At 47.7% G+C, this 26577-nt stretch overlaps 1 protein-coding gene and 2 pseudogenes across 1 annotated transcript; 1 reads left to right on the forward strand and 2 right to left on the reverse strand.

Annotated features, from left to right (window-relative positions):
- Positions 1–2869: 2869 nt before the first annotated feature.
- LOC147963145 (uncharacterized) lies at positions 2870–3961 on the reverse strand. The gene has a single exon (XM_087529485.1). It carries the CDS (start codon positions 3959–3961, stop codon positions 2870–2872), a length of 1092 nt encoding a protein of 363 aa, XP_087385611.1.
- Positions 3962–4436: 475 nt separating this feature from the next.
- Positions 4437–5659, forward strand: LOC125516339 (uncharacterized; annotated as a pseudogene).
- Positions 5660–7601: 1942 nt separating this feature from the next.
- LOC125516340 (uncharacterized) lies at positions 7602–9573 on the reverse strand (annotated as a pseudogene).
- Between the last annotated feature and the right edge of the window lie 17004 nt (positions 9574–26577).

A 26577-nucleotide genomic window follows, 5' to 3' on the forward strand; every position in this document is an offset into this window, starting at 1 on the left:
TAAACCTCTCCCTAGGGCAAAACATGATCAACACCAGAATTCCATGGGTGTTCGATTCATCACAATGTAACTAGATTATTGACTCTAGTGCAAGTGGGAGACTGTTGGAAATATGCCCTAGAGGCAATAATAAAAGCATTATTATTATATTTCCTTGTTCATGATAATTGTCTTTATTCATGCTATAATTGTGTTATCCGGAAATCGTAATACATGTGTGAATAACAGACACCAACATGTCCCTAGTAAGCCTCTAGTTGACTAGCTCGTTGATCAACAGATAGTCATGGTTTCCTGACTATGGACATTGGATGTCATTGATAACGAGATCACATCATTAGGAGAATGATGTGATGGACAAGACCCAATCCTAAACATAGCATAAGATCGTATAGTTCGTTTGCTAGAGTTTTGCAATGTCAAGTATCTTTTCATTAGACCATGAGATCGTGTAACTCCCGGATACCGTAGGAGTGCTTTGGGTGTGCCAAACGTCACAACGTAATTGGGTGACTATAAAGGTATACTACGGGTATCTCCGAAAGTGTCTGTTGGGTTGACACGGATGAAGACTGGGATTTGTCACTCTGTATGACGGAGAGGTATCACTGGGCCCACTCAGTAATGCATCATCATAATGAGCTCAAAGTGACCAAGTGTCTGGTCACGGGATCATGCATTACGGTACGAGTAAAGTGACTTGCCGGTAACGAGATTGAACGAGGTATTGGGATACCGACGATCGAATCTCGGGCAGGTAACATATCGATTGACAAAGGGAATTGTATACGGGGTTGCTTGAATCCTCAACATCGTGGTTCATCCGATGAGATCATCGAGGAGCATGTGGGAGCCAACATGGGTATCCAGATCCCGCTGTTGGTTATTGACCGGAGAGCGATCTCGGTCATGTCTACATGTCTCCCGAACCCGTAGGGTCTACACACTTAAGGTTCGGTGACGCTAGGGTTGTAGGGATATGCATATGCAGTAACTCGAATGTTGTTCGGAGTCCCGGATGAGATCCCGGACGTCACGAGGAGTTCCGAAATGGTCCGGAGGTAAAGAATTATATATAGGAAGTGCTGTTTCGGCCATCGGGACAAGTTTCGGGGTCACCATATTGTACCGGGACCACCGGAAGGGTCCCGGGGGTCCACCGAGTGGGTCCACCTGCCCCGGGGGCCACATGGGCTGTAAGGGGGTGCGCCTTGGCCTACATGGGCCAAGGGCACCAGCCCCAAGGGGCCCATGCGCCTAGGGTTTCCAAAGGGGAAGAGTCCCACAAGTGGAAGGCACCCCTAGGTGCCTTGGGGGGGAGGGAAACCTCCCTTGGCCGCCGCCCCCCCTAGGAGATTGGATCTCCTAGGGCCGGCGCCCCCCTAGGCCCTCCTATATATAGTGGGGGAAGGAGGGCTTTTTCATCCATGCCTTTGGTTGCCTCCTTCTCCCTCTCCAACACCTCCTCCTCCTTCATAGCGCTTGGCGAAGCCCTGACGGAGTACTGCAGCTCCATCACCACCACGCCGTCGTGCTGCTGCTGGAGCCATCTTCCTCAACCTCTCCTTCCCTCTTGCTGGATCAAGAAGGAGACGTTACGCTGACCGTACGTGTGTTGAACGCGGAGGTGCCGTCCGTTCGGCGCTAGGATCTCCGGTGATTTGGATCACGTCGTGTTCGACTACCTCATCCCCGTTCTTTGAACGCTTCCGCTCGCGATCTACAAAGGTATGTAGATGCATCCGATCACTCGTTGCTAGATGAACTCATAGATGGATCTTGGTGAAACCGTAGGAAAATTTTTGTTTTCTGCAACGTTCCCCAACATAAACGCACCGTATGGTTGACCGTTTGTTTGACCGTTAACTGACATGTGGGGGCCACATGCCAGTGTCTGAAAAAGCAATCAGGTCCCTGGAAATTTTCTAAAAAAGCAATCAGGTCCCTGGAAGTTTTCAAAAAAAGCAATTAGGTCCTCCGGCGCACCCGCCATGGCCACGATGCCACCTCCGCCGGGCCGACGCCGTGCACCGCCTGTAGCCGGCGAGCCGTGCCCGCAGTGGCCGGATCCACGCCGCCCCTCGCCCGTGGCCGCCGCCACGCTGCCCCTTGCCCGTGGCCGCCGCCACGCTGCCCCTTGCCTGTGGCCGCTGCCATGCGCGCCCTCGCCTGTGGTCGCCGGCTCGCTCTGCCTCGCCTGCGGCGAACCCCAGGTGGCTCCCCATGGCGGGCGGGAGCGCGGGACCCGAGCGGAGACCCATGGCTGGCGGCGCCCCAGGCGGCTCCGCATGGCGAGCGGCGGTGTGGCGACCTGAGGGGAGGGAGCAGGTCGCACGAGGTGGGCGCGCGAGGGGAGGGAGTCGGTCGCCGGCGGGGTGGGCGCGCGAGGGGAAGGAGCGGGTCGCCGGCGGGGTGGGCGCGACAAGGGAGGTCGCTGGCGGAGTGGGCATGCGAGGGAAGAGGAGATGGTCGCCGGTGAGGTTGAAGATAAGACAGAGAGAGAGTACAGGAGGAAGATGAGAGAAGGAAAGAGAAAAAGAAAAGAGAAGCTGACATGTGGGCCCCACATGTCAGTTAACGGTCAAACTAAAGCTTCGTTTAGGTGCGGGTCCGACCTGTCATAATCACGGTCAATAGATAAGCACTCGGCAATTTGGGCTTTTTGAAACAGCCGACCTCTGATTTGGTAGTTATCTGAGAAAAATTAAAAACCGGTAGTTTTTTAGAACCCTAGCCTAGTATCGTACTGACAGGATGCGCTCCACGATTATCACCACCTTCATCAACGCTTTGGTCTTTCCTATGGAATAGTAGGTCACCATATTCTGATTTTGCGTGGTATTCTTCCTCGAACTCTTGGTGCTCTTTGCTAACTCGAGTGATGGTTCGAGTAGTATATGTGGTTTCTTTCTACATGTCCCCGGCCACCAGCCGGCATTTGCACCACCTTGGAGGAGCATAGTTGCCCAAAGAACAACGCGCAATCACCCAAGCTACCCACCTCCTCCCACTTATATTTGCGCGCGTCATCATCAACATTTGTGACTTGGAACACTTTAAAGAAAGGCTTGCAGTTTCGCAACCATCGACTCATAACTGCCACCGCCAGCTTACCATTGAACTCGCATATGTATGAGGCTTTGTCCAAGAACCAACTCGTACAAATAGGATCACCGCCCCTTTGGATGTCCATCGGGTAGGCGGCAGTAACTATCGGTGCACCATCTTCATTAACATCAATGTCAAACGTGTACAATGTCTTGCTATGTGCTAGGCCGTAAAGCTCCCCGCGGTAAAATGCGACTTCCCGAACAGGCTCCATGTCACATCCTTGTATGGTCCATCCATCCAGACAGCCAATCTTACACAGTGCAATCTTGCGCCCAGCAGTCATGGCGACAAGAATGCAGCTACCTGAAGTGGGAACCTCAGAAAAGATTATTTTCCAGATGAAGTCTTGTTCATTGTGGTCACTCAATCGAAAATTCCGCTGCTTCTCGGACAGCGGCACCTCGACGCCAGAGAAGAGATTCACAATCAGGAACATGGCCGATCCATCTATGGCGCCCATCCATCCTCCGTCATAGTCGGAACTTGATCTTTCAATAGCCGCGATCCATCCACCGTCGTACGATCCGATGAACTGCATGTTGCGCAGCTTGCTTGGGATTGGAACCTGAAGGACCACGCCTTCCTCGGGGCAGTAAATTAGGCGCTTCTCGGTGACAGTGCCCCGGTCCACAGGTGAGAGGACCAGCAGAGGGAGCGCCTGCGGCGTTGGGTGCTGCAACGCGGCAGCGCGCCACGACCTGCAAACGGCGGTGAAGCGTACACGGCGGAGCGGGGAGGCGACTCTTACAGTGACCATGCCGAGGAGGTCGTCGGGGAGGTTTGACCAGTCCACCGCCGAAGGCGAGCACCGTTCTTGTTTGCTGCCCATGGAGCCGTCGCGGTTGGCCATCTGCAGGCCGATCTATGTAGTAATTAATCTAGTTGTAGTCTAGACGTGACGTAGAGTCCTAGATAGAGTTGTAAACTGGACTGGTGGCTGTACGAGTCCGGGTCGCGTCATGTTGGATGCCGAGTCGGGCAGCGCGTTGTACGTGGCAACGTCTGTACCCTTTATACGTACGTACGAGATAATCAAAAAAAGGTTTTCGTTCTACGAATCGATCACGTACTGCTATAGCCAGCCAATTATACATTAAGCTGCCTGCTTGGCTGCGTGTTCGGCGTGCTACTGGAAACCAACAATCTATTGCTACGTACATACAGATAGAGGATCTCCAGACGCATCTCTAGTTACCAAGCAATTACGGAAACCCATAATCCTACTTATATCAACTACGATGCATGTCTATAATCTGGGCTAATTGTACCGCATCGATCGGACCTTGCCCTGGACGGAGCTGCGGCCATCTATCGAGGCGTCGACCATGGTCGGCGGCAGCGACGCCAGGTCCCAGACGCAAGCTACAAGAGGGCGGCGGCAGAAGGCAGCGTCGCTGCCGTTGGACGTTCTGGTGGACATTGCGGCGCGCACCGACCCGGCCACCTTCGTGCGCTGTGCTGCCACTTGTGTGGACATGCGTTGCCGCGTCAAGGAATACATCAGCCTCTGTGGCCCCTCCGCCTCCAGCACGGCGACCGCTTCGTGCTCCCCCTCCTGCGCGGCCACCTGATCTACGGGTCCCACGACTGGTCCAAGCCCAAGGAGAAGTTGTTTCTGCTGGACACCAGCGCACCGGATGCCACCAAGCTGCGCACATCAACCCGCGGAGGATTTCCCCTCTCGTCGCGTGATGGTCTCGTGCTCGCCCGTGTGGGCGTGGCCAAAGAGCTCCGTGTGTGCGACCCGGCCACCGGTAGGAGCCTGACCCTGCCATCTGAACCAAAGTTTCGTGGGTGGTCTGAGAATAGTTATGTCTTGCTGGTTGGTGACTGTGATAAGGCGGCCACCTCCGTTGGCCGGCATTTTCAAGTGGTCAAGGCATGTCTAGATATGTCACAATATGGCGGCAACCTGCAGTTCCAGACCTTCTCGACAGAGCATGGCGCGTGGGGCCTCCACACCGAGACCTGGCTTCCTAACCTACAAAGCAGGTTTCAACGAAGCCTCAGCAAGGCCCTGGTCACCGGCGGCGGTGTGCACTGGCTGTGCCAGACTGACACCGGATCCTACGTACTCAGGCTCCGCGTCAAAGCAGCAAAGGTGTTGGTGACGAAGCTCCCGAAAGGGTTCCCACACAAGGAAGAGCATCAAAAACTTCTGGCAACATCGTCGGTGGGTGGGGATGTGCTCGTGCTTGTCGCCCACGATGATAAGATATCAGCCTGGGCACAATCGCAACATACAGCAAAGTGGCAGCAACGACCACATGTGGTGATCAACATGACGGAGACAATTTTGCGGTTCCTTGACAAGGCAGGCGGGAGCTGCATTCCGCCGATGAAGCCAGTCAAATTCAACCTAGTGTGGTTCGTTGAGAGGAGTGGCACCGTGCTCATCAATGCATGTAGCGGTTCGTTTTGGCTCGACCTGCAGTCCATGGAAATCGTGAGGTGGTTCTCAGATAATAGGGTCCCATACACGACCCAGAATATCCCCTATGAGATGAATTTGACGGCTTGGGTTCCAACATTCAGTAGCACTTTGTGATTAATTCTTTCCAGTTCTGATTCCATTCTCAACTTCATAATCAACAATAGAAGCACGTGTGTACGACAAAATAATTAAATTTTACAACTTTTATTTTCCCCTTTGCATGAAAATTGTAGCGCCATTAATCGTAGCTCTAAGGTTTTGTTAGTTTTATCCTGTTATAAAGAGTGTTGTCCTGTTTTCGATAGCAAAGTTGTGGTTGGAGTTTTCATGCCTTGTTGTACAGTTTCATATGCTTAGTTTCCCCTCTATATTGGGCTAATGCAAAGTTGTATCCAAGTTCCAAGGTCGAGCCCCTTAGTACCCCATATCCCTATGCATGGGAGCCTCGATGGAACAGTCTGGACACAGGGTGCTGTGGAGCTCGGCCTAGAGAAAACCACACTGATGAATATTTCCCTGGTTGTTACAATTTTACAAATTATAAGGTTGTGTTGTTTCCTCTGATGATAATCTTATCTGACCAGTTTCTTCTCTGTTTCTACAATCGAAAGTTATGTTCATTGATTGGTTGGAGAACTAGAAAAACACCAGCTCAATTGATATCTGCTATTGCTTACCTGCTGCACCCATATTTAAACTCACTCATCAAACTATTCAGAAAACTGCAGATACATTTTAGCTATATATTAGCACAACCAAGTTTCTGAAATGCGGCCATGTCAGACCACTAGGAATTATTGCTTCAGTAGCTCTCAGTTCATTTATAAATGTTTCTGTAGTACCCATGTAAGATGCTCGAGAATTCACTTCTCAGTAATTGCGCTGCCATGTAATTGCGCTGCCATTGGTCCTTTCGATCTACGTTATCCTTCATCGGCGGCGGTTGCTGTTCTGGTGCGCTGATCCTATGGGGCCTTAGCACGACGACTTCCCGACTGTCTACTACAACAAGTTGTGCCCGACTCCGGCGAGGGAGGGGCGATGACAGCGGCGCGCCTTCGGCTCGCTTCAGTGCTTGTAGTCGTTGCTAGATGGTCTACGGACCTGGATGTAATTTTTATTATTTCTGGTGTTCGTTGTACTGCCATGATTGAAGATGAATAGATCGAAAGTTTTCTCAAAGAAAAAAGCCAAAGTCAATGATTTCATTGGAACATGCAACCTGATCTCTGATGAACTGCACATGTGGCTTAGAATCAAAGGTGTTAAATGGTTGGCACAATTATAGTGCAATTTGGCCCTCCCCAAACACTGTTTGTACAGCTATTACCCTGGGTGTACATTTCTTTTTGGAATGCCCATACCCTATATTTTCCATATGCAGTTTACCCTTAATGAATAAAAAACAGCATCTGCTGTGTTTCATAAAAAAAGCTAACTATGTCCATAGTACTATCTTTTGGCACAGGCCGAACATCGACGCTGCGATCTGACGTGTACTTCTGGTGAGAGGAACATACGACAGACTAGCAACGCCCAATTTCTTTCTCGGCGAGACCCTAGTATAGGAGCTCAGCAGCCTAGCTACTATGGCTTGCTGGAAATGCACAAAGCACTCATGCACACGTACGCAATACACGAGATGCGGATTGATTGGAAAAGGCTCATGTCACACCCATTTATTTCTCTGATCTTACGGTTTGTTTACAAGGGGATACAAAGAATTATATTGCAGCTAGCTAGCCTACCACTAGTCCCTAGCAGACAGGTCTCTTACGTCGCATTTGATTCCAATACTATCTATATATTAAGCAAACTCTCGATGTTTTTTGTAGCAGCTAGCACTTGTTTGCAGAAGCTGCATTTATCAACGTGAGGCCATCCTAGTTTTAGCATGCGATCTGCAGCACAAAATTTTCTTTGCAGGAGCAGTCAGCGGTAGGAATTTCTTATGCCCTGCCTGCAACTTTTAACTTCCACACTCTAGCTTCTTGGTGGCCTTGCCAAGGTCCAACTTGGTCGCCTTGGCCTTCATGTCGGTCAAGGTGGGTTCCTACTAGTGCCATCTGTGATGAATCTTGGTGGCAGAGTCCTTGGTCCTCTTGGCGCGCCCATGGAACTTGCGCATCCCGTACACGTCCATGCATGAAAGGTTGGATTCCTCTTCCAATTCCGACTTTTTCCTACGAAGCTCCTTATCTTCAAATAGCGATTCTAATTCGTTTCCAGGAAACTCGCCTATCCAGCAAGGCGTATACGGGAAAGCTGAGTCCATCTCCCCAAATGGTAGTCCGCAGACCGGGTTGTAATATGCTGAACACACATTGCCCATGTCTTGAAATTTCGAGCTGTTGCAATCATATGCCAGTACTCTTGTTTTTCTCCTTGATGAAATTAAGAAGACAATCTCTTTATAAGGATGAAACCCAAGGGAATAATAATTTCCTTCATATCCCTCTTCAAGAACGTTATCCTCTTCAACATCATATTCAATGTCAAGAATGTTATCCTCGTCGGAGTTCCATTAATATTTCTCTTCCACTGTCGCTCTGTTAATTTCATGTGTATTACCATTATGCTCAGGCAACGACTTACGGTAGTTAACATCCTGTAAGATCCATTGTCTACCCATTTGTTGAGCATAGTCCTCATGTTCAAAGGTCTTAAGAGTGGTATCATGGTTTAGCACCCACTCTATTTGACTGCACGATTCATTGAGATGCCAAACCTGAAGAAGCGGACTCCTCTTATGAGGTACTGCACAATACACCCCTCTCAGTGATCTACCCAAATGGTGCTCAGGATATCCTTTTAGTGGAAATTCACTGACACCTGGTAGTTTAATTACTCTGTACGTGTCATCTGACAAACACATTCTGCAGACACAAAACAATCAGGTAAAACAAACACATTCTGCAGACACAAAACAATCAGGTAAAACAGATTAATAACAACATGAGTGAATCATAGCAGTATAGATTGTGGGAGGATTTGTAGGATTTTCTAGAAAATTCCCATAGGATTTTTCCTACATTTGTTTGCTATGTATGACATTCATTCATTTCATGGGAATGCACGTACTAGACTCTTCGGATTGTATTCATATTGACCTAATTCCTAAAAAAATCATAGCATTAATTGTGAGCATATAAAAAAATTAGAAGGATTGATGTTCAGTGGACATCACAATCTTTTACTTTGATTTGAAAATCCTACAAACCAGATAAGCCCTTGCTAAACGAGAATAATGACATAGGAGCAAGTAAGTAGTAGTACCTCATGAGATAGCCATGCTCGCAATGGATGTAGAGCGTGCTTCGCGAGTAGACGGCATGATAATGATATAGATTATACCACAAATCCGAATGCATGTTGCGGACGAGCCTTGCAGCCTCCCCTTCTCGAATGAAGATCCTCTTGTCCCACTGTTGTGTCGCCGATGAGAACACATGGATGACGTATAACTCCGGAGGCCACTCCGATTCAAGCAACGCATCATCATGATCGCTGTGCGATTCACTGGCAGCTAGCACACATGGAACCAAAAATACCTGATAGTGTGTCGACAAGGTTGGTTCGAACGCGAGGTAGGCACTTTCATCGAATCCCAACACGTTTGACCGAGGACGTTGGGGCAGACGTGCCCACCGACGCGTGACCGGGTTCACGACATAATCACGCGACAGTGCATCGTCGCACTCGTGTCCCAGACCGCGGCAGAGCAAGAGCCCGTTGCAGTGGTCTGTCACTGTGACGCCCATGCAGGGCAAGAAGTCGAGCCCTCCGGAGATCGCCGGGCCCGTCGAGGGACGGAAGAAGAACTCTGAGAATCTAAGGCGGGTGAAGTTGATGAAGATCCGGCGCACCGAGCGCGAGAGCAGGTGGCCACGCAGGCAGGCATCGACGGTGTCGCGCCATGCACTGCAGACCAGCCGGACCGCGGCTAGGGTGTGCGGCACGAGGCGCCGGAGGACCTCCGCGAGGACGTCGCTGGGTAGCACGACCGGATTCGAGGCCATTGCCGATCGCTCTCGTTCGCCGCTCCTTTTCTAGTTTCCAGTCGTCCGCGATCCGCACGCGCGGCTGTATGACCGGCCGAGCCCTGCTATACGTCCGATATTTTGCGTATGATTTTGGTACGATGTATAATCAGCGCCTGATTATCGTGCACAAATCGGACAGCGATTGGAGACGTATTGGACCTGGAGTAGTATACGAGGCAAAGTCTATATCTTTTGACTCCAAAGTTGGGGCCCATTATTATATTTTAATGAAAAGTTCACATATATAAGGAAGCCAATATGTCTCTGTAGCAAGGTTTTGGTTACCTGTCCAAATTTTGAGATTTCCCATGGTTACTGTGTATTTCCGTGCCCCTCGGTAAATCCATATACTGAGCAAAAAATACCATTTTTTTAAATTTTTTAAATTTAAACTCTCGATTTATAGTAAAGTATGTAGGATGTAATTAATGCCACGGGAGTTGGTTCTGGTGTGTTGGTAGCAACCTACTTCCTGTTTTGAGATGTCTCTGGTTCAAATGTTCGTTCATGTACTTATTTGAATTCAAATTTCAACTATAAAATTCGTTCGAAATATCTATATTTCTCGGTAACCATGCTAACCACGTTTACTAGTTCCCCTCAGTAAAAATGTTTCATTCGGTAACCAAAACATTGTTTGTAGATGGCTAAATACTCACATATGTTTATGAGTACATATTCGGGTATTTGCACGCTGACCAGTTCGGATGACACGGTTTTGCTGCTCTCGGTGACTGGGGTCGTCCGTGTTGAGTATTGTGATTATTAGGAAAACTACGATAGTGTAGGATATTATTTTATATTACCTTGTACTTTAAGATGATGATGTACTTCTATATATATGTCCATGAGCCTCAAGCAATACAACAGACGATTCCACCAATCCTTTTTATTCCCTTATAACGTGGTATCAGCCTAACCGATCCAACCCTAGCCGCCGCCTATCTCTTCAGCCCTATGCCCCGCCCCTGGGGCGGTCGGCCTCCATAACCGCCGTCGGGGGCCACGCAACCCGTACCTAGGGTTTGTCCGCCGATCGCGTTGATCGACTGCCCTAGAGAGTCTATTTCCCGATTAATTGATCTGCAGTTTTCTCTCTCGTCGGTCGTTTGATCAGTGTTCTTTTTTGGTTTTCTGATCTATAGACCATGTTGAGTCACTTGCCGCCGTTCGTCATCTACAACGCGTGTCTCCTTTGTCGACATCTTCATCGACTCCTGCTGGATGGTGCCTCAAGCTTCACGCATGTCTGCCAGCGCACTGACCCGAGCGGACCTCGTATCCTCGTTGAGGGCATGTAAAATGATTGATAAGATAGTCTTATCTTAAGTTTTGCATGTAATTTAGAGATGACAAAGAAAAATATCTATAATGGGTCATTTCTTAGCCTTATCTTCAATAACTAGCAATTCCTAAAAATGTGATGAGACATATTGTGCTAAGAGATCATCTCTTGTCTTATCATAAATAAAAGAAAACAAGTCTTCTCTTATGAGTTCTCTCTCCTCCACCTTATCATTTATCCTACGTGACACTCGTAAGATATCACCATTGTACATGCCAAGTGGTCGCGGCCTCACGCACCGATGTGGTCTGCATGTGGCGTGGGCATCTCATGCACCTGCCTCATCAGGTGTATGGCTGCATGTTGGGCTCTGGCTGCTCGCATGCATGTACGGGCCCGTTCAATCCGCCTTTGCACAGCCCGTTCCACGCCCGGTTGCACGCGCATGTCTGGTCCGATCGGCCGACCCACACCGCGGACACCTCCATCACCGATCGAGCAGCTAGTTCTCTTCCTCCATGCCGCGCGGCCAGTCACTTGCGCGCGTCTTTGAGAGATTCAGTGAAGATCAACGTCAATTTTACACGCCTATCCACCGATCGAGCAACGGGATTGCCTGTTCGGGCCATAGTGCCGCGGCCCGCGGTCAACCGCCGCCCTGAGGACATTCGCTACAGGCCGTCCCCAAGGCTGCACCAACCCTCGCGCTGCCGCTGCGTTATCCGGTCGGCCGTAGCGAGTGTGGCACGCGGTCCCTGCAATCGTCATGAGGTCTTCCCCGCCATCGCCCTGACCCACGCGCTGCCGCTGCATCGCCTCTTCGGGTCGTAGCATCGCGGCACGCGGTCTACTCTGCCGTCCCCGCGTGTTGACTTCTATGTGGTATGCGTCGTGCCGCCTCCCTAGGTGCGGGATCGCCACCGTCTTTGCCGATCTTTATCATGCTGTTAGGTTCTTCCTCACCTACTTCGGGCACCGTCGCCGCGCTTCTGACCTAGCCGCCGCGGCTCTTCTTCGCTGTCGACGGCGACTACCTCGACACCGCCACCCCGACTCGACGTCGAACGGCGTTCCTCGCACGGCTACACCATCCTACGCTCTCAGCTACCTCGACAAACGGCAAAAAGGGCTACCGCTTTGCTTGAGCCAGCTCGTCGGTTTCTCCAGCCACGATTTCTATGATGCATCGACCGTTACGGCTGTGTGTGTGTGTGGGGGGGGTGGGATGGTCCGTCGGCTTACCTTCGGATTATTCTCCAGTCTCACCGTCTGCGTCCCTACCGTTGTGATTGCAGGAAGGGGGGGGGGGGGGGGGGAGGGGAGGGCTCCGTCGGCTTACCTTCGGATTATTGGGGGGGAGGGGGGGAGTCCGCATGGACGTCTCTGGTCCACGAGGGCAAGGCATGAGGTGCAAGGCGTCGAAGCTAGTTGCTCTGCGCAACATGACCAAATGTTTCTACCAAATGAACACAAATAGCAGCAGATGTGCACCGTTACTCGAGTAACTATGCTTGTCATGAATATATAATCTCCACCAGACTGCCACAGGCATACACAAACATGCAACATGCTTCAGATTTAAGTATTTAATCTAATAAAACTGGAAAAGGTTGCATTGTGGAGATATATATTTAGCGTATAACTCCTTTTGAGAATTATATCCCAAATAATTGACATACATATTAGGTTTAACAAATAACTATTGCAGTATTGAGAAGTACGTAACCTACCAATGGTAGTTCATCAATGTCTGGTCACTTTCGTGTTCCATAAACCAATTTAGTACATATTGAACAATGGAAGTAATTAATAAGCTCATTGGATTGTATCTCCGGTTCATTCAGCTTGATATAGAAGAAAAAATGTTTACAAGAAAAGTGACACCATAGCTTGGCAACTTTCAAGAAATTAAACAAAAATAATATGATGGTTCTGTACTCACACAAATTTAATAGGTGAGATCACCTAACCAAATACATGACTGCGAAAAAAAACATTTTGAATATTGGGTAGACATATACCACTCAAACTTGATGATTAATTATTTGGGGATAGAGTCAATCCATCCTTCTCAATGCATTTGCCTGTTCTCCTGCCCTAATAATTCTGCGCATGAAAGGATTTTCATGCCTTGTAACCTCTCAGACAAGTTAACCTCAAATAGCAAGGAGGGATTCAGGTGTTGTCTACGTATTTCCTTCGTTTCCAAGTCAAGGACGATAAGCACACGGCGCTGGCGATTTGTCCGCAACATCACCGCATCGTTCCTCTCACCTGAGTACTCGAACTGAATCACCATGCTGCCAAGAGGGATGTTGGAATCAAACAGCCGTAGCTGCTCCTCCATGTCGATCACGGCCTCCCACTCCAAACCATCCTGAGTGGCACTAGATAATCTTCAACACGATTTTGAGTACAAATCTCTTGATTACAGCTGAACAGGGATTACGCGAATTTTGGGAAGGGGGAAATGGAACAGGAGAGAGTGGTAGGTAGCAGCCACACCGTGCCGTCTGATCCTCTGGATGTGTCTAACCTCGTGCGCCTTGGTAGAAGTAGGCGTGCATAGTTGGGCTTCTCATCACTTGGTTCACGCCGGCCCAACGACTCGTGGGTTGGGTTTCTTCAGATGCTGGGGACGCTGTGCGGCTTGCGAGCTGGGCGAGCCGCTGGCAGCTGGAGCCTTCAGGTTAGGGATGCTAACCAAAGTTTTAAATAACGCGCTAAGTCTCTTAGCGGCGGACCTCTTCTAAACGCTATAGCGTGCTATAGCGGAGCTATAGCGCGCTATTTAAAATGTTTGTTCATTTGTTTGGACCAAAGTCTCTTAGCGCAAAATCTTTTGTAAACGTTATAGCGTGCTATAGCGGAGCTATAGCGGGCTATTTAAAACCATGATGCTAACACACTCCACTTTCTCTTTGCAAGCAACAAGAAACACTGCCATTTTCCTTGCTAGCTGTTGTAACAAAGCATTCATTGCTACTTTGCTCGTCTCATCATCATCACCACAAGCAAAGAGCTAGCACACTAGATATTCCTAATAGCAACAAAAAATTGACTTTTTTTAATCCTTTGCATTAACGAAGTTCAAATTGGCTTTCACTAGACACTTCTAAAATGTACAGAGTTATTTTATACTCTGCATTAGCAAAGTATGCATGGAAAGGAATATAAAATACTACTCCATATAGCCTTAGCAAAACAAGTAAAAACATAATCGAAAGAAGTTTCAGTTTCGGCAGGTCGTTAGTAAACGGAATGTCACACATGCATGCACTAACATGCAACTTGCTTCAGACTTAAGTACTCAGGGGAAACAATTCACAGATATGTAGTATATTTAGAGCATAAATGTGTTGAAAATTATACAGCATGGGCGCAGAATAATCCCCATATTAACAAATCAGGATTGCATTATTAAGAAGCAACCTACCAATAATGGTCACTTCCTGGGTCCATAAGCCAATTTCTTGGTGATTCAAGTCTGGAATTACTTTGACTAGAAGTACTTGATAAGATCAATGGATTATTTTCTCCAGTTCATTCAGCTAGATATAGAAGAAAAACAAATGCTATTAAATCACTTTGCAAATTTTATGAAACACAAACAATATGATGGTTCAGTAGCCGGTACAAATTTAATTGGTGAGAGACCACATAATAACAAATACATGACTTGCAAAAATAACATTTTAAATAATATTCGGTAGCTAGCCATATGCCACCCAAAATGTTCGATCCATCCTTTTCAATGCATTTGCATCTTCTCCTGCGCTAATAGTTCTGACTAGGAAAAGATCTTCAAGCCCTGTAACCTCTCAGACAAGTCAACCTCAAATAGCAAGGAGGGGTTCAGGTGTTGCCTACAAATTTCCTTGGTCTACAAGTCAAGGACAATGAGCAAACATCTTTGGCCATGTATCCGCAACATGACCGCGCCGTTCCTCTCCCCTGAACGCTTGAACTGAATCCCCATACTGCCAAGAGGGACGTTGGGTTCAAACAACCGCAGCTTCTCCTCCATATCGATCACGGCCTCCCACTCCCAACCATGGCCACCAGGTAATTGTATCCACATGGTAATCATCAACACATCAGCCATGAGGAACCGTAGCCTCCTGTCTGGTGACATCCTCAGGTGACGCTGGAGTGGTTTGTTGTTCATGGGCATGGCTGGGAGCTCCACCGTGCCTAGCTTCCCCGTGGGGACGTCATACGTGAGGATCTGGCTGCCATGTTGGAGCCAGTGGATGACGCCGCCAGGGAGTACAACAGCGTCATGGTGCTCGTTGTGGTGATCCCCTAAGGGGGCGCCAAAGTGTTCAGTGACAGGACTCCAGCTGACATTGCCATTGTCGGACAGTGCCGCCGTGTGGATTCTCATGGAGTTTGTGCCCTTGAACCGGCACCAGGCCAGGTGGGCAAAGAATAACACAGAGGAGCAGCTTATGCCATCCGCGGTAGTGAGTAGGACGAACGGGCGACAACAGCTTCCGATCTTAGACCTGTCAAAAGAGAGGTCCGGCGGTGTGGAGAGGAACGCTCGGTGGCCGGTCATGGGGTCGTACACGCACAGATCAGAGTTTCTGTGCTCGCGAACATAGTGGCGGCGGACGAGAACGATGATGCTGCCGCGCGACGTCACAGGGTTGTACCGGCCGAGGAGATCGTCGGCGGCGCTTCGTGCCACGAAGGGCGCGAGGTGCTTGTCGGTGAAGCACATGGCGGCCGGCGTAGCCGGGTGGACCAGAGAGACAAAGGGCTTGCGGCGGTGGTTCCGGCGCCTGTGGCGACTGGTGTAGGCGAGGAGGATCCGCGTCGGCACGACGCCGGCCGTGGCAGCTTGTCGGATGAAGGAAGCGTCCGCGATTTCACGGCGGAGGGACTTGTTGATGGCGGTGTAGCGGACGATGGTTCTGGCGTCGGAGCGTGCAGCGATCGCCAGCAGGAGGTCCGCCGGTAGCATCCGCGACGCCCGCGGCGTGCGAGGGTTATTTTTTTGTTGGCGTTTTCGTGGTGCCATTGGGGCGGTGGATGTGCAGCATGCGTGCAGCCGAGCGATCTACCTGCCCCCTATATACTACTATGACGCTAGTTATTCAGTTGAGGGAATGAAAAGATTGTGGATTAATTAGTGCGTTTGTTTAGACGGAAACACGTATATTTTTAAATCGAATAGACTCTTCCTCAAAAAAAATTCGAATAGACTCTTTCACGATCGCAACTAACGCAATGCAAGCCTATCTTCTTCTTCTTTATGCAAGGAAAAAAGATTGCAAATTATGGTTTCAACGGAAACTTAGATCAGGAGATGAGGCCCTTAAATATTGCGAGCAGTTAGTATATGCAACGTACTTCATCATCTTCCAATCCGGCCAACAGAGATCGCATAATTATACTCCAGAGAAGATCGTGGGATTCGTACAATTCAGGTGACACTACGTGGTTGGGTCCACTGTAAGTGAGATAGTCCTAGGTTGAAGAAATTTTCAAATTGAACCCTATAAACCGATGACTGGGGAGTAATAATTACGAAAAATATAGGTGTATGGCGTGACGCCAACTCCGTGGTATATTATCACTGGGTGTTGCAGAAAGTTGTAGAGATAGACAGACAAACTAAACGACGAAGGACGAAATGAAGTAGAGAACCTGGTGTAGGCGCCGAGCAGGTCGTCGAGGTGTGGGTCAGGGATGAAGAGCGTGAGGCCGTAGTGGAGCGGCTTGGGGGCGGGTCGTCGGGGGAGGAGGGGTGCTTCTCCCCACCCCCTCGGCACTCAGCAAGAGGAGTGCTGCTCGCTGTTGGGCCTCACGAGAGTGGTATCTCCTCCCCGCCGTCTTCAGATCCAGCCGCTGCCGCCATCTGTATTCTTGCCCCGTCGTTCCTCTGGTGCCGACTAGTGGGCAGGTGATTCGGGCGACGGGAGGGGAGGGGAGGAGGTGGAGCAGGGGGGACGAAGGGTGGTGGCGGAGAGTCTGGGGAATATGGGGTGGGGTTTCAAGGGGGCGAATGGGAGGATGAAGAGGCGAGGCAGACACCCTTCCTCGTCTTGTGCAACCACGGGCCAACCGGGAGCAACACGTCATGGGCCAACACATGAAATGACGAAAATACCCTCGGCGAGGCATGGGAATAACGGCGGTGGCACGAGATATTTCCGGTGGAGAGTGAAACTGTTCATTGCTATAGCGTCTCCGGTTCGATCCAGCGGCCCAGATCAATCGGGAGCGAGATCCGACGGCCATATCACATCAGGAAATCGATCCAACGGCCAAAATTCGTTGAGTTCTAAGGTGCCTCCGTTTCCCCCGCGGTTAGTATTTCTACGATTCAAAAGAGGGGAGGGCCTCCATCAACTCAAACACCCATCGCCTTGCATTCCCTTACATAACCCTATTCACGGCATCCACAAGAGCAGTGTCTTGAAGAGCCCATACACACCAAGCTGCATTACAACGCAAGAGAGAATGTTGCCAAGAGTCCTCATTATCACATGATCCACATGATGCCACCGAAGACATATTCCGATGGTGGAGAAGAGCAGTTACTGAGCAAAAAGGCTACACTTACGAGGCTAGAGTTAAGGAAGGAACTTACGGGACGACGTGTGCCAATACAATCGATTGCTACCCCTGCATTTAAGTGTGAGTACGGGCCCGTGATTAATCCATGCGCCTCCACCTCAGCCCCGTAAGTGCTTTCCATAGAAAAATTGCCGTAAGTGTAGCATTACTGGTTACTGAGATAGATTGTTGGGCCAACCTCGATGAGAAAATATTAATCTTGGAGGGAACATATTAGAGGATGACCTCTGCTCACCTTTGAAGAAAACTATTTAGGCCTGCCTACGCCCAAAGATAGAATGTTAAAAGGGAAGTATCAAAATCTGCAAGCAAGGCTCACTAAAAGAATTATTGCATGGGGTGATACACTTTCTTTGGCCGGGAAAGAGGCGATGATCAAGTCAGACGCGCAGGCCATCCCCACTTATATGATGGGGCTGTTTAAACTTCCCATGTCCGTGTGTGATGATCTTAATAGGATGGTAAGAAACTTTTGGTGGGGAGCGTCCAAGGGAAAGCGCAAAACTCATTGGCAGGCATGGCCCAAAATTCAGAGGCACAAACTCAGTGGTGGACTGGGGTTTCGTGATTTCAGGGTGTTTAACCAGGCTTTGCTGGCGTGGCAAGCTTGGAGGCTTCTGACCAAACCTGAGAGTCTTTGTTCGCGGGTATTGAAAGCTCGATATTACCCCGAGGGGCGTTTGGAGGACACGGTTTTCTCAGGAAATGCTTCGACTACATGGCAAGCTATCCAATATGGCTTGGAGCTCCTGGAGAAGGGGTTACTATGGCCGGTGGGTAGCGGCACCCACATCCGCATCTGGAGGGACCAGTGGCTGCCTCGGGAGCCGCCGGGCCAACTCATCACGCCCTAGGGGACGTGCAGGCTCCATCGCGTTGCGGACCTGTTGGATGCAAATGGAGCATGGCGGTTGGACCTTCTGCACCAACACTTCCTTCATGTTGACGTCGGCGCCATCACTCGTATCCGGACCTCCCCACGGGTCATTGAGGATGTTCTCGCCTGGCCCCCGGAGAAATCCGGTGTTTTCACAATTCGCTCTGCATACCGCTTCGCCATGGATGAGCGCAAGCGTCCATTGGCGAGCGCATCGAGCAGAGCACTGGATGGTCGTCGCGCCATCTGGAAGACCATATGGGGGTGCCCTACTCCCCCTAAGCTACGCGTGTTTGCATGGAGGCTGGTTACTAATTCCCTTGCCACCTGGGCGAACAAATTTTCTCGCACTCTGGGACTTAATGATTTGTGCTCTTTTGCGTGGTGTGGATTGGAAGGACAGTTTCGACGCAATGTGCAGGTGTTCATTGGCGAAAAAATTATGGCGTGTGATGGCTATGGACTGGCCGCTCCCGGACGTCGACAATATCTGTAACACTTGTCCAGAATGGCTTTTTAGTCTGCTGGAGCCATTCTCAGATACAGTCCACGTGATCGTCTTAATGACCATGTGGCGGACTTGGTACATCCGGAATGAGCTCACGCATGGGAAACAAGCACCACCAATATAAGCCTCACGTCATTTCCTCCATGGCTACATAAGCTCCTTGTTGTGTATTCAGCAGCACCCGTTGGGGAACATGGACAAAGGGAAAATGGTGTTGCACTTACCGGCCACCAAATTGGGGGCCGCTACAGCTAGAGACAAGCAGGACCGTGAGGAGCTGCGTTGGTCTCGGCCGCGTGAAGGCTGGGCCAAGCTGAATACGGACGGAAGTTTCGTACAGGAGACGGGTGCAGCCGGGGGCGGCATGGTCCTGCGGGGTGATACCAGCACCATCATCTACACAGCTTGCAAGGAAATACGTACGTGTGATAACGCCCTGGACAGGACCCTGCTTTCCTTTGTTGTCGAGATGGACTGTACAGAGGCGGTAATGATGATTAAGAGTCCCACGCGGGATCGATCAATGTTCATTGCTGATAACCCACAAGTATAGGGGATTGCAACAGTTTTCGAGGGTATAGTATTCAACCCAAATTTATTGATACGACACAAGGGGAGCCAAAAAATATTCTGAAGTATTAGCAGCTGATTTGTCAATTCAACCACACCTGAAAACTTAGTATCTACAGCAGAGTGTTTAGTAGCAAAGTAATATGATAGTGGTGGTAACGGTAACAAAAGAGTAGTGCGAGCAATAGTAAATGTTTTTGGTATTTTTGTAGTGATTGTAACAATAACAGCGGGAAAGTAAATAAGCGTAAACCAGTATATGGAAAACTTGTAGGCACTCGATCAATGATGGATGATTATGCCGGATGCGGTTCATCATGTAACAGTCATAACATAGGGTGACACAGAACTAGCTCCAATTCATCAATGTAATGTAGGCATGTATTCCGTATATAGCCATACGTACTTATGGAAAAGAACTTGCATGACATCTTTTGTCCTATCCTCCCGTGGCAGCAGGGTCCTATTGGAAACTAAGGGATATTAAGGCCTCCTTTTAATAGAGACAGGGCTGGTCCTGTGATTTTGGGGACTCGGGGCGAAACTAAAACTCGAGGCTCTTAATGTAGACATCATAATAACAACACGAATATACGTATACACGGAATATATCAATAACAGTTAAATGCATCTAAAATCAGCATGCACATACAATGGTTTATATATATTACCGTCAAAAATTCTTCTAGCATTCCTAGATGCAAAGTCACTTATGATGAGGTCAATGTCAATGTCATCCAATAATTTCCTCTCGACGCATAGTAGTGTAGCCAGACCATTTAACCTCTCGCGAGTCTTTGTTGACCTCAAATAATTCTTCAATAAATACAACTTTGAAAAGCTTCTTTCAGCCCATGCATTTCATCTTCTGAATATACTAACCATTTTGTATAATGCTCCTCTCCATTGCTTAATTTCCTATGAATAATGAGCACATGAAAAATGTCTTCCTGCATTATCTACGTGGTATTCCATTTCCCCCTCTCTCATAGGCCCTTTCTCAACTCAGATATCTCTTGCTTTATTATCAGGACTATCCCAAATTCTTAGATGATAAATATCGAGAGTATAAACTAGTTGTTCATCAACACTAGCATGTTGTGTTTAAGTATCTGATGAATTACCTACACTCTCGGAGCCACTTACATTGTTGTCGCCGATGTTGGTGTTGACATATTTTTCTTGCTGATCCGATTCCTGAATTCTCATTAGTTGGTTGCTCTTGCTCTTCTTCTTTGGCAACCATCACCAACTCATCATCTTGGTTTATCGAAGCAATGGAAGCACCAATATTACTCTTGAGAAATTTGTGAATGTCTCAGTGCTGTGATTGTACCAATTTATCCGCACCTTCCTTTATTTTCCTTTTATTGCTACCCGATGGATGCGTCCTGTTTCTGGACGACATGGTTAACACGCAGTGCTGAAAAGAAAAACATCAATTGTTGAACGGTGCCGGCTATGCATCAAGGAATGACAATACAATCGTGATATACCTGATTACCTGATGAGTGTCAGTGCGTATGCCTGCCTATACAGGACCTAGAGGCTATACCGGAGAGCAATTCAGTTGGAGTCCGCGGGAATTGTAATCAGCGGCGCCGGCGAACTGGATTAGGAGGCATTACTAGCAGGAGCCTGGGCGCAACAGTATGGCGTCGGCGGCCTAGGGCTGGGACTGGTAATCGGTGCGAGATGGAAATCATGGAATAAGAAGGGATCGTGATTTCTCATTTTTTTACGTGAAGTGATCATGTCCGAATCGTTCGCTGGGTGGGATCGGGCTATGGGCCTGCTGCTGCTTGTGCGTGCGCGCGCCTGCCCGCGAGAAGCCCAGCGCCTCGGCTCTTTTGATTATTTTTCTGACATAGGACATAGCCTGCCTACATACCTGGGTGGGGCCCCCTGGATTTTGGGGGCCTAGGGCGGCCGCCCCCCTTGCCCCCCCTCAGGGCCGGCCCTGAATAGAGAACCGGAACAAAGCATTAGCACATAGTGAATACCTGAACTCCTCAAACTATGGTCATCACCGAGAGTGGTCCCGATTATTGTCACTTCGGGGTTGCCGGATCATAACACATAGTAGGTGACTATAGACTTGCAAGATAGGATCAAGAACACACATATATTCATGAAAACATAATAGGTTCAGATCTGAAATCATGACACTCGGGCCCTAGTGACAAGCATTAAGCATAGCACAGTCATAGCAACATCAATATCAGAAAATAGTGGATACTAGGGATCAAACCCTAACAGAACTAACTTGATTACATGATAAATCTCATCCAACCCATCACCGTCCAGCAAGCCTACGATGGAATTACACACGCATGGCGGTGAGCATCATGAAATTGGTGATGGAGGATGGTTGATGATGACGACGATGACGAATCCCCCTCTCCGGAGCCCCGAACGGACTCCAGATCAGCCCTCCCGAGAGGTTTTAGGGCTTGGTGGCGGCTCCGTATCGTAAAACGCGATGATTTCTTCTCTCTGATTTTTTTCTCTCCGAAAGCAGATATATAGAGTTGGAATTGGCATCGGAGGGCATCTAGGGGGGCCACGAGGTAGGGGGCGCGCCCTAGAGGGGGTGGGGCGCCCCCCACCCTTGTGGACAGGGTGTGGGCCCCCTGGTCTTCATCTTTGGCGAGGATTTTTTATTATTTTTTCTAAGATGTTCCGTGGAGTTTCAGGTCATTCCGAGAATATTTGTTTTCTGCACATAAAACAACACCATGGCAATTCTGCTGAAAACAGCGTCAGTCCGGGTTAGTTCCATTCAAATCATACAAGTTAGAGTCCAAAACAAGGGCAAAAGTGTTTGGAAAAGTAGATACGATAGAGACGTATCAACTCCCCCAAGCTTAAACCCTTGCTTGTCTCAAGCAATTCAGTTGACAAACTAAAAGAAAGAAAGAAAAACTTTTACAAACTCTGTTTGCTCTTGTTGTTGTAACTATGTCAAGCCAGCATTCAATTTTCAGCGTATATCATAACTAACCACATTTGCAATAATTCTCAGGTCTCATAATAACTCATATCAACAGCATAATCAACTACCAAGCCATAATAATAAATCTCGTATGACAACACGTTGTCAAAACAATCATAATATGATATAACAAGATGGTATCTCGCTAGCCCTTTCTGAGACCGCAAAATATAAATGCAGAGCACCTTTAAATATCAAGGACTGACTAGACATTGTAATTCCTGGTAAAAGAGATCTAATCATAGTCATACCCAATATAAATTAACAATGATGAATGCAAATGACAGCTGTGCTCTCCAGCTAGTGCTTTTTAATAAGAGGGTGATGACTCAACATAAAAGTAAATGGATAGGCCCTTCGCAGAGGGAAGCAGGGATTTGTAGAGGTGCCAGAGCTCGGTTTTGAAATAGAGATAAATTGCATTTTGAGCGGTATACTTTCATTGTCAATGTAACAACTAAGAGATGGCGATATATTCCATGTTAAACACATTATAGGTGGTTCCTAAACAGAATGGTAAAGTTTATACTCCCCCTCCACCAACAAGCATCAATCCATGACTTGCTCGAAACAACGAGTGTCTCCAACATACATCAGGTCCTAGGGGGAGTTTTGTTTGCAATTAATTTTGATGTAGTTTGCATAAAGCATGGGACTGGGCATCCCGGTGACTAGCCATTTTCTCGTGAGTGAGGAGCGGAGTCCACTCCTCTTGAGAATAACCCGCCTAACACGGAAGATAAGGACAGCCTTGGTTGATACATGAGCTATTCGAGCATACAAAACAGAATGTTTATTTGAAGGTTTAGAGTTTGACACATACAAATTTACTTGGAACGGCAGGTAGGTACCGCATATAGGAAGGTATAGTGGACTCATCTGGAATAACTTTGGGGTTTAAAGGGATTGGATGCACAAGCAGTATTCCCACTTAGTACAGGTGAAGGCTAGCAAAAGACTGGGAAGCGACCAACTAGAGATCGACAACAGCCATGTACATGCATTAAAATTAATAAACATTGCATGCAAGCATGAGTAGGATATAATCCACCATGAACATAAATATCGTGAAGGCTATGTTGATTTTGTTTCAACTACATGCGTGAACATGTGCCAAGTCAAGTCACTTAAATCATTCAAAGGAGGATACCACCCCATCATACCACATCATAATCATCTCAATAGCATGTTGGCACACAAGGTAAACCATTATAACTCATAGCTAATCAAGCATGGCACAAGCAACTATGATCTCTAATTGTCATTGCAAACATGTTTATTCATAATACGCTGAATCAAGAACGACGGGCTCATCATATTTACAAAAACAAAAGAGGTCGAGTTCATACCAGCTTTTCCATCTCAGTCAGTCCATTATATATGTCATCATAATTGCCTTTCAATAAACAGAAGAAGACAAGGTAATATGGGCTCTGGGTTAAATCAACAATAATGCATATAAGAGCCACTTCAACAATTTAATTATGGTCTTCTCCTACTGACCCCCAAAGAAAAGAAAAGAGATAAAAACTATTTACACGGGAAAGCTATCAACAAGCAAAAGAAGAACAGGAAATATTTTTGGGTTTCTTTTTAATTACTACTACTACAGCAGAAAAGTAAACTACTACTAATTTTTTTTGGTTTTTCTTAAGGTTTAATAAACACACAAGAAGAAAGCAGGAAAAAGAAAATAAACTAACATGGATATTACAGTGAAAGAGTATGAGCACCGACATCTAGCAATGAGTGTGTGTGAGCATAAATGTAATGTCGGTGAGAAATACGTACTCCCCCAAGCTTAGGCTTTTGGCCTAAGTGGGTCTATTGCCAGGGATAGCATGGCGGATACCCGTAGGTGTAGCTGGGGTCATACTGCGACGAAGAATAACTGGGATCATACTGTGATGAAGAAGAGGACTCTGACTGCCACTGGCTGACAGTCATCTCTGGATCCCAAGAATAAACAGATTGTCGTGGAGGCTCATCTTGTGGTTCCGGTTCTGGGGCTAGTGCAGGATTCTTGTAAGCTTGGACGGCAGCCCACGTAACGAGATAGGGTCCTACAAAATTAAACAAAGAAGGAGAAGGCAACGTAATAGTTTCAGGATAATGTTTATCAAAGTATAACTAATATTTGAGCTCTCCATCGCTAGCTTACTCATAACAGAAGGTGAATCAAGTGCAAGGCTAGATGGCAGTTCCTTACCTCCTCTCGTAGTTGAGGGATAAATTGTTGTCTTAGCGTCTTTCAAGTTCTTCATAGTGTCCAGCAGATATAAATCCCAAGTGACTCAAAGAATAGAGCTATGCTCCCCGGCAACGGCGCTAGAAAAAGGTCTTGATAACCCACAAGTATAGGGGATCACAACAGCTTTCGAGGGTAGAGTATTCAACCCAAATTTATTGATTCGACACAAGGGGAGCCAAAGAATATTTTCAAGTATTAGCAGCTGAGTTGTCAATTCAACCACACCTGGAAACTTAGTATCTGCATTAGAGTGTTTAGTAGCAAAGTAATATGATAGTGGTGGTAACGGTAACAAAAGAGTAGTGCGAGCAATAGTAAATATTTTTGGTATTTTGTAGTGATTGTAACAGTAACAGCGGGAAAGTAAATAAGCGTAAACCAGAATATGGAAAACTTGTAGGCACCGGATCAGTGATGGATGATTATGCCGGATGCAGTTCATCATGTAACAGTCATAACATAGGGTGGCACCGAACTAGCTCCAATTCATCAATGTAATGTAGGCATGTATTCCGTATATAGTCATATGTGCTTATGGAAAAGAACTTGCATGACATCTTTTGTCCTACCCTCCCATGGCAGCAGGGTCCTATTGGAAACTAAGGGATATTAAGGCCTCCTTTTAATAAAGAACCGGAACAAAGCATTAGCACATAGTGAATACATGAACTCCTCAAACTATGATCATCACCAGGAGTGGTCCCGATTATTGTCACTTTGGGGTTGCCGGATCATAACACATAGTAGGTGACTATAGACTTGCAAGATAGGATCAAGAACACACATATATTCATGAAAACATAATAGGTTCAGTTCTGAAATCATGGCACTTGGGCCCTAGTGACAAGCATTAAGCATAGCAAAGTCATAGCAACATCAATCTCAGAACATAGTGGATACTAGGGATCAAAACCTAACAGAACTAACTCGATTACATGATAAATCTCATCCAACCCATCATCGTCCAGCAAGATACGATGGAATTACTCACGCATGGCGGTGAGCATCATGAAATTGGTGATGGAGGATGGTTGATGATGACAACGGCGACGAATCCCCCTCTCCGGAGCCCCGAACGGACTCCAAATCAGCCCTCCCGAGAGGTTTTAGGGCTTGGCGGCGGCTCCGTATCGTAAAACGCGATGATTTTTTCTCTCTGATTTTTTTCTCTCCGAAAGCAGATATATAGAGTTGGAATTGGCGTCGGAGGGCATCCAGGGGGCCCACGAGGTAGGGGGCGCGCCCTAGAGGGGGGGCGCGCCCCCACCCTCGTGGACAGGGTGTGGGCCCCCTGGTCTTCATCTTTGGCGAGGATTTTTATTATTTTTTCTAAGATGTTCCGTGGAGTTTCAAGTCATTCCGAGAATATTTATTTTCTGCACATAAAACAACACCATGGCAATTCTGCTGAAAACAGCGTCAGTCCGGGTTAGTTCCATTCAAATCATACAAGTTAGAGTCCAAAATAAGGGCAAAAGTGTTTGGAAAAATAGATACGACGGAGATGTATCAATTGCACTAGTGCAAGAGATTCAAGTGTTGATTGTTGATAGTACGAGGGGGATAGTTTTTGCTCATATTAGCCGATCGCAGAACAAGGTCACTCATTGCCTTGTTGTGTATGGTAGATGCACATGTCGTACCGCCATGTGGTTTGGGTCGGGGACTAGTGAAGTTGTTAGCATTTGTATGGCAGACTCTCCACCTTAAGTAATAAAGTCCCTTTTTCCCTTGCAAAAAAAGACCTCTGCTCACCTTCAGTGTTTTTTTTTGAATGTCATGACTTTATTCCTCAAATAATGGAAAGATCATTTACAAAGTGGTGAAGAACAAAGTCAGGGACGGAAGATTCCCAACTTTCAGAAATTCTACTACTAAGACAATGCTTTGCAGGACCGTCCGCAAGCATATTAGC

This window comes from Triticum urartu, chromosome 6A (genome assembly GCF_056163025.1).
Source record: "Triticum urartu cultivar PI428250 chromosome 6A, HENAU_Tu73, whole genome shotgun sequence".
Lineage (NCBI taxonomy): Eukaryota > Viridiplantae > Streptophyta > Magnoliopsida > Poales > Poaceae > Triticum > Triticum urartu.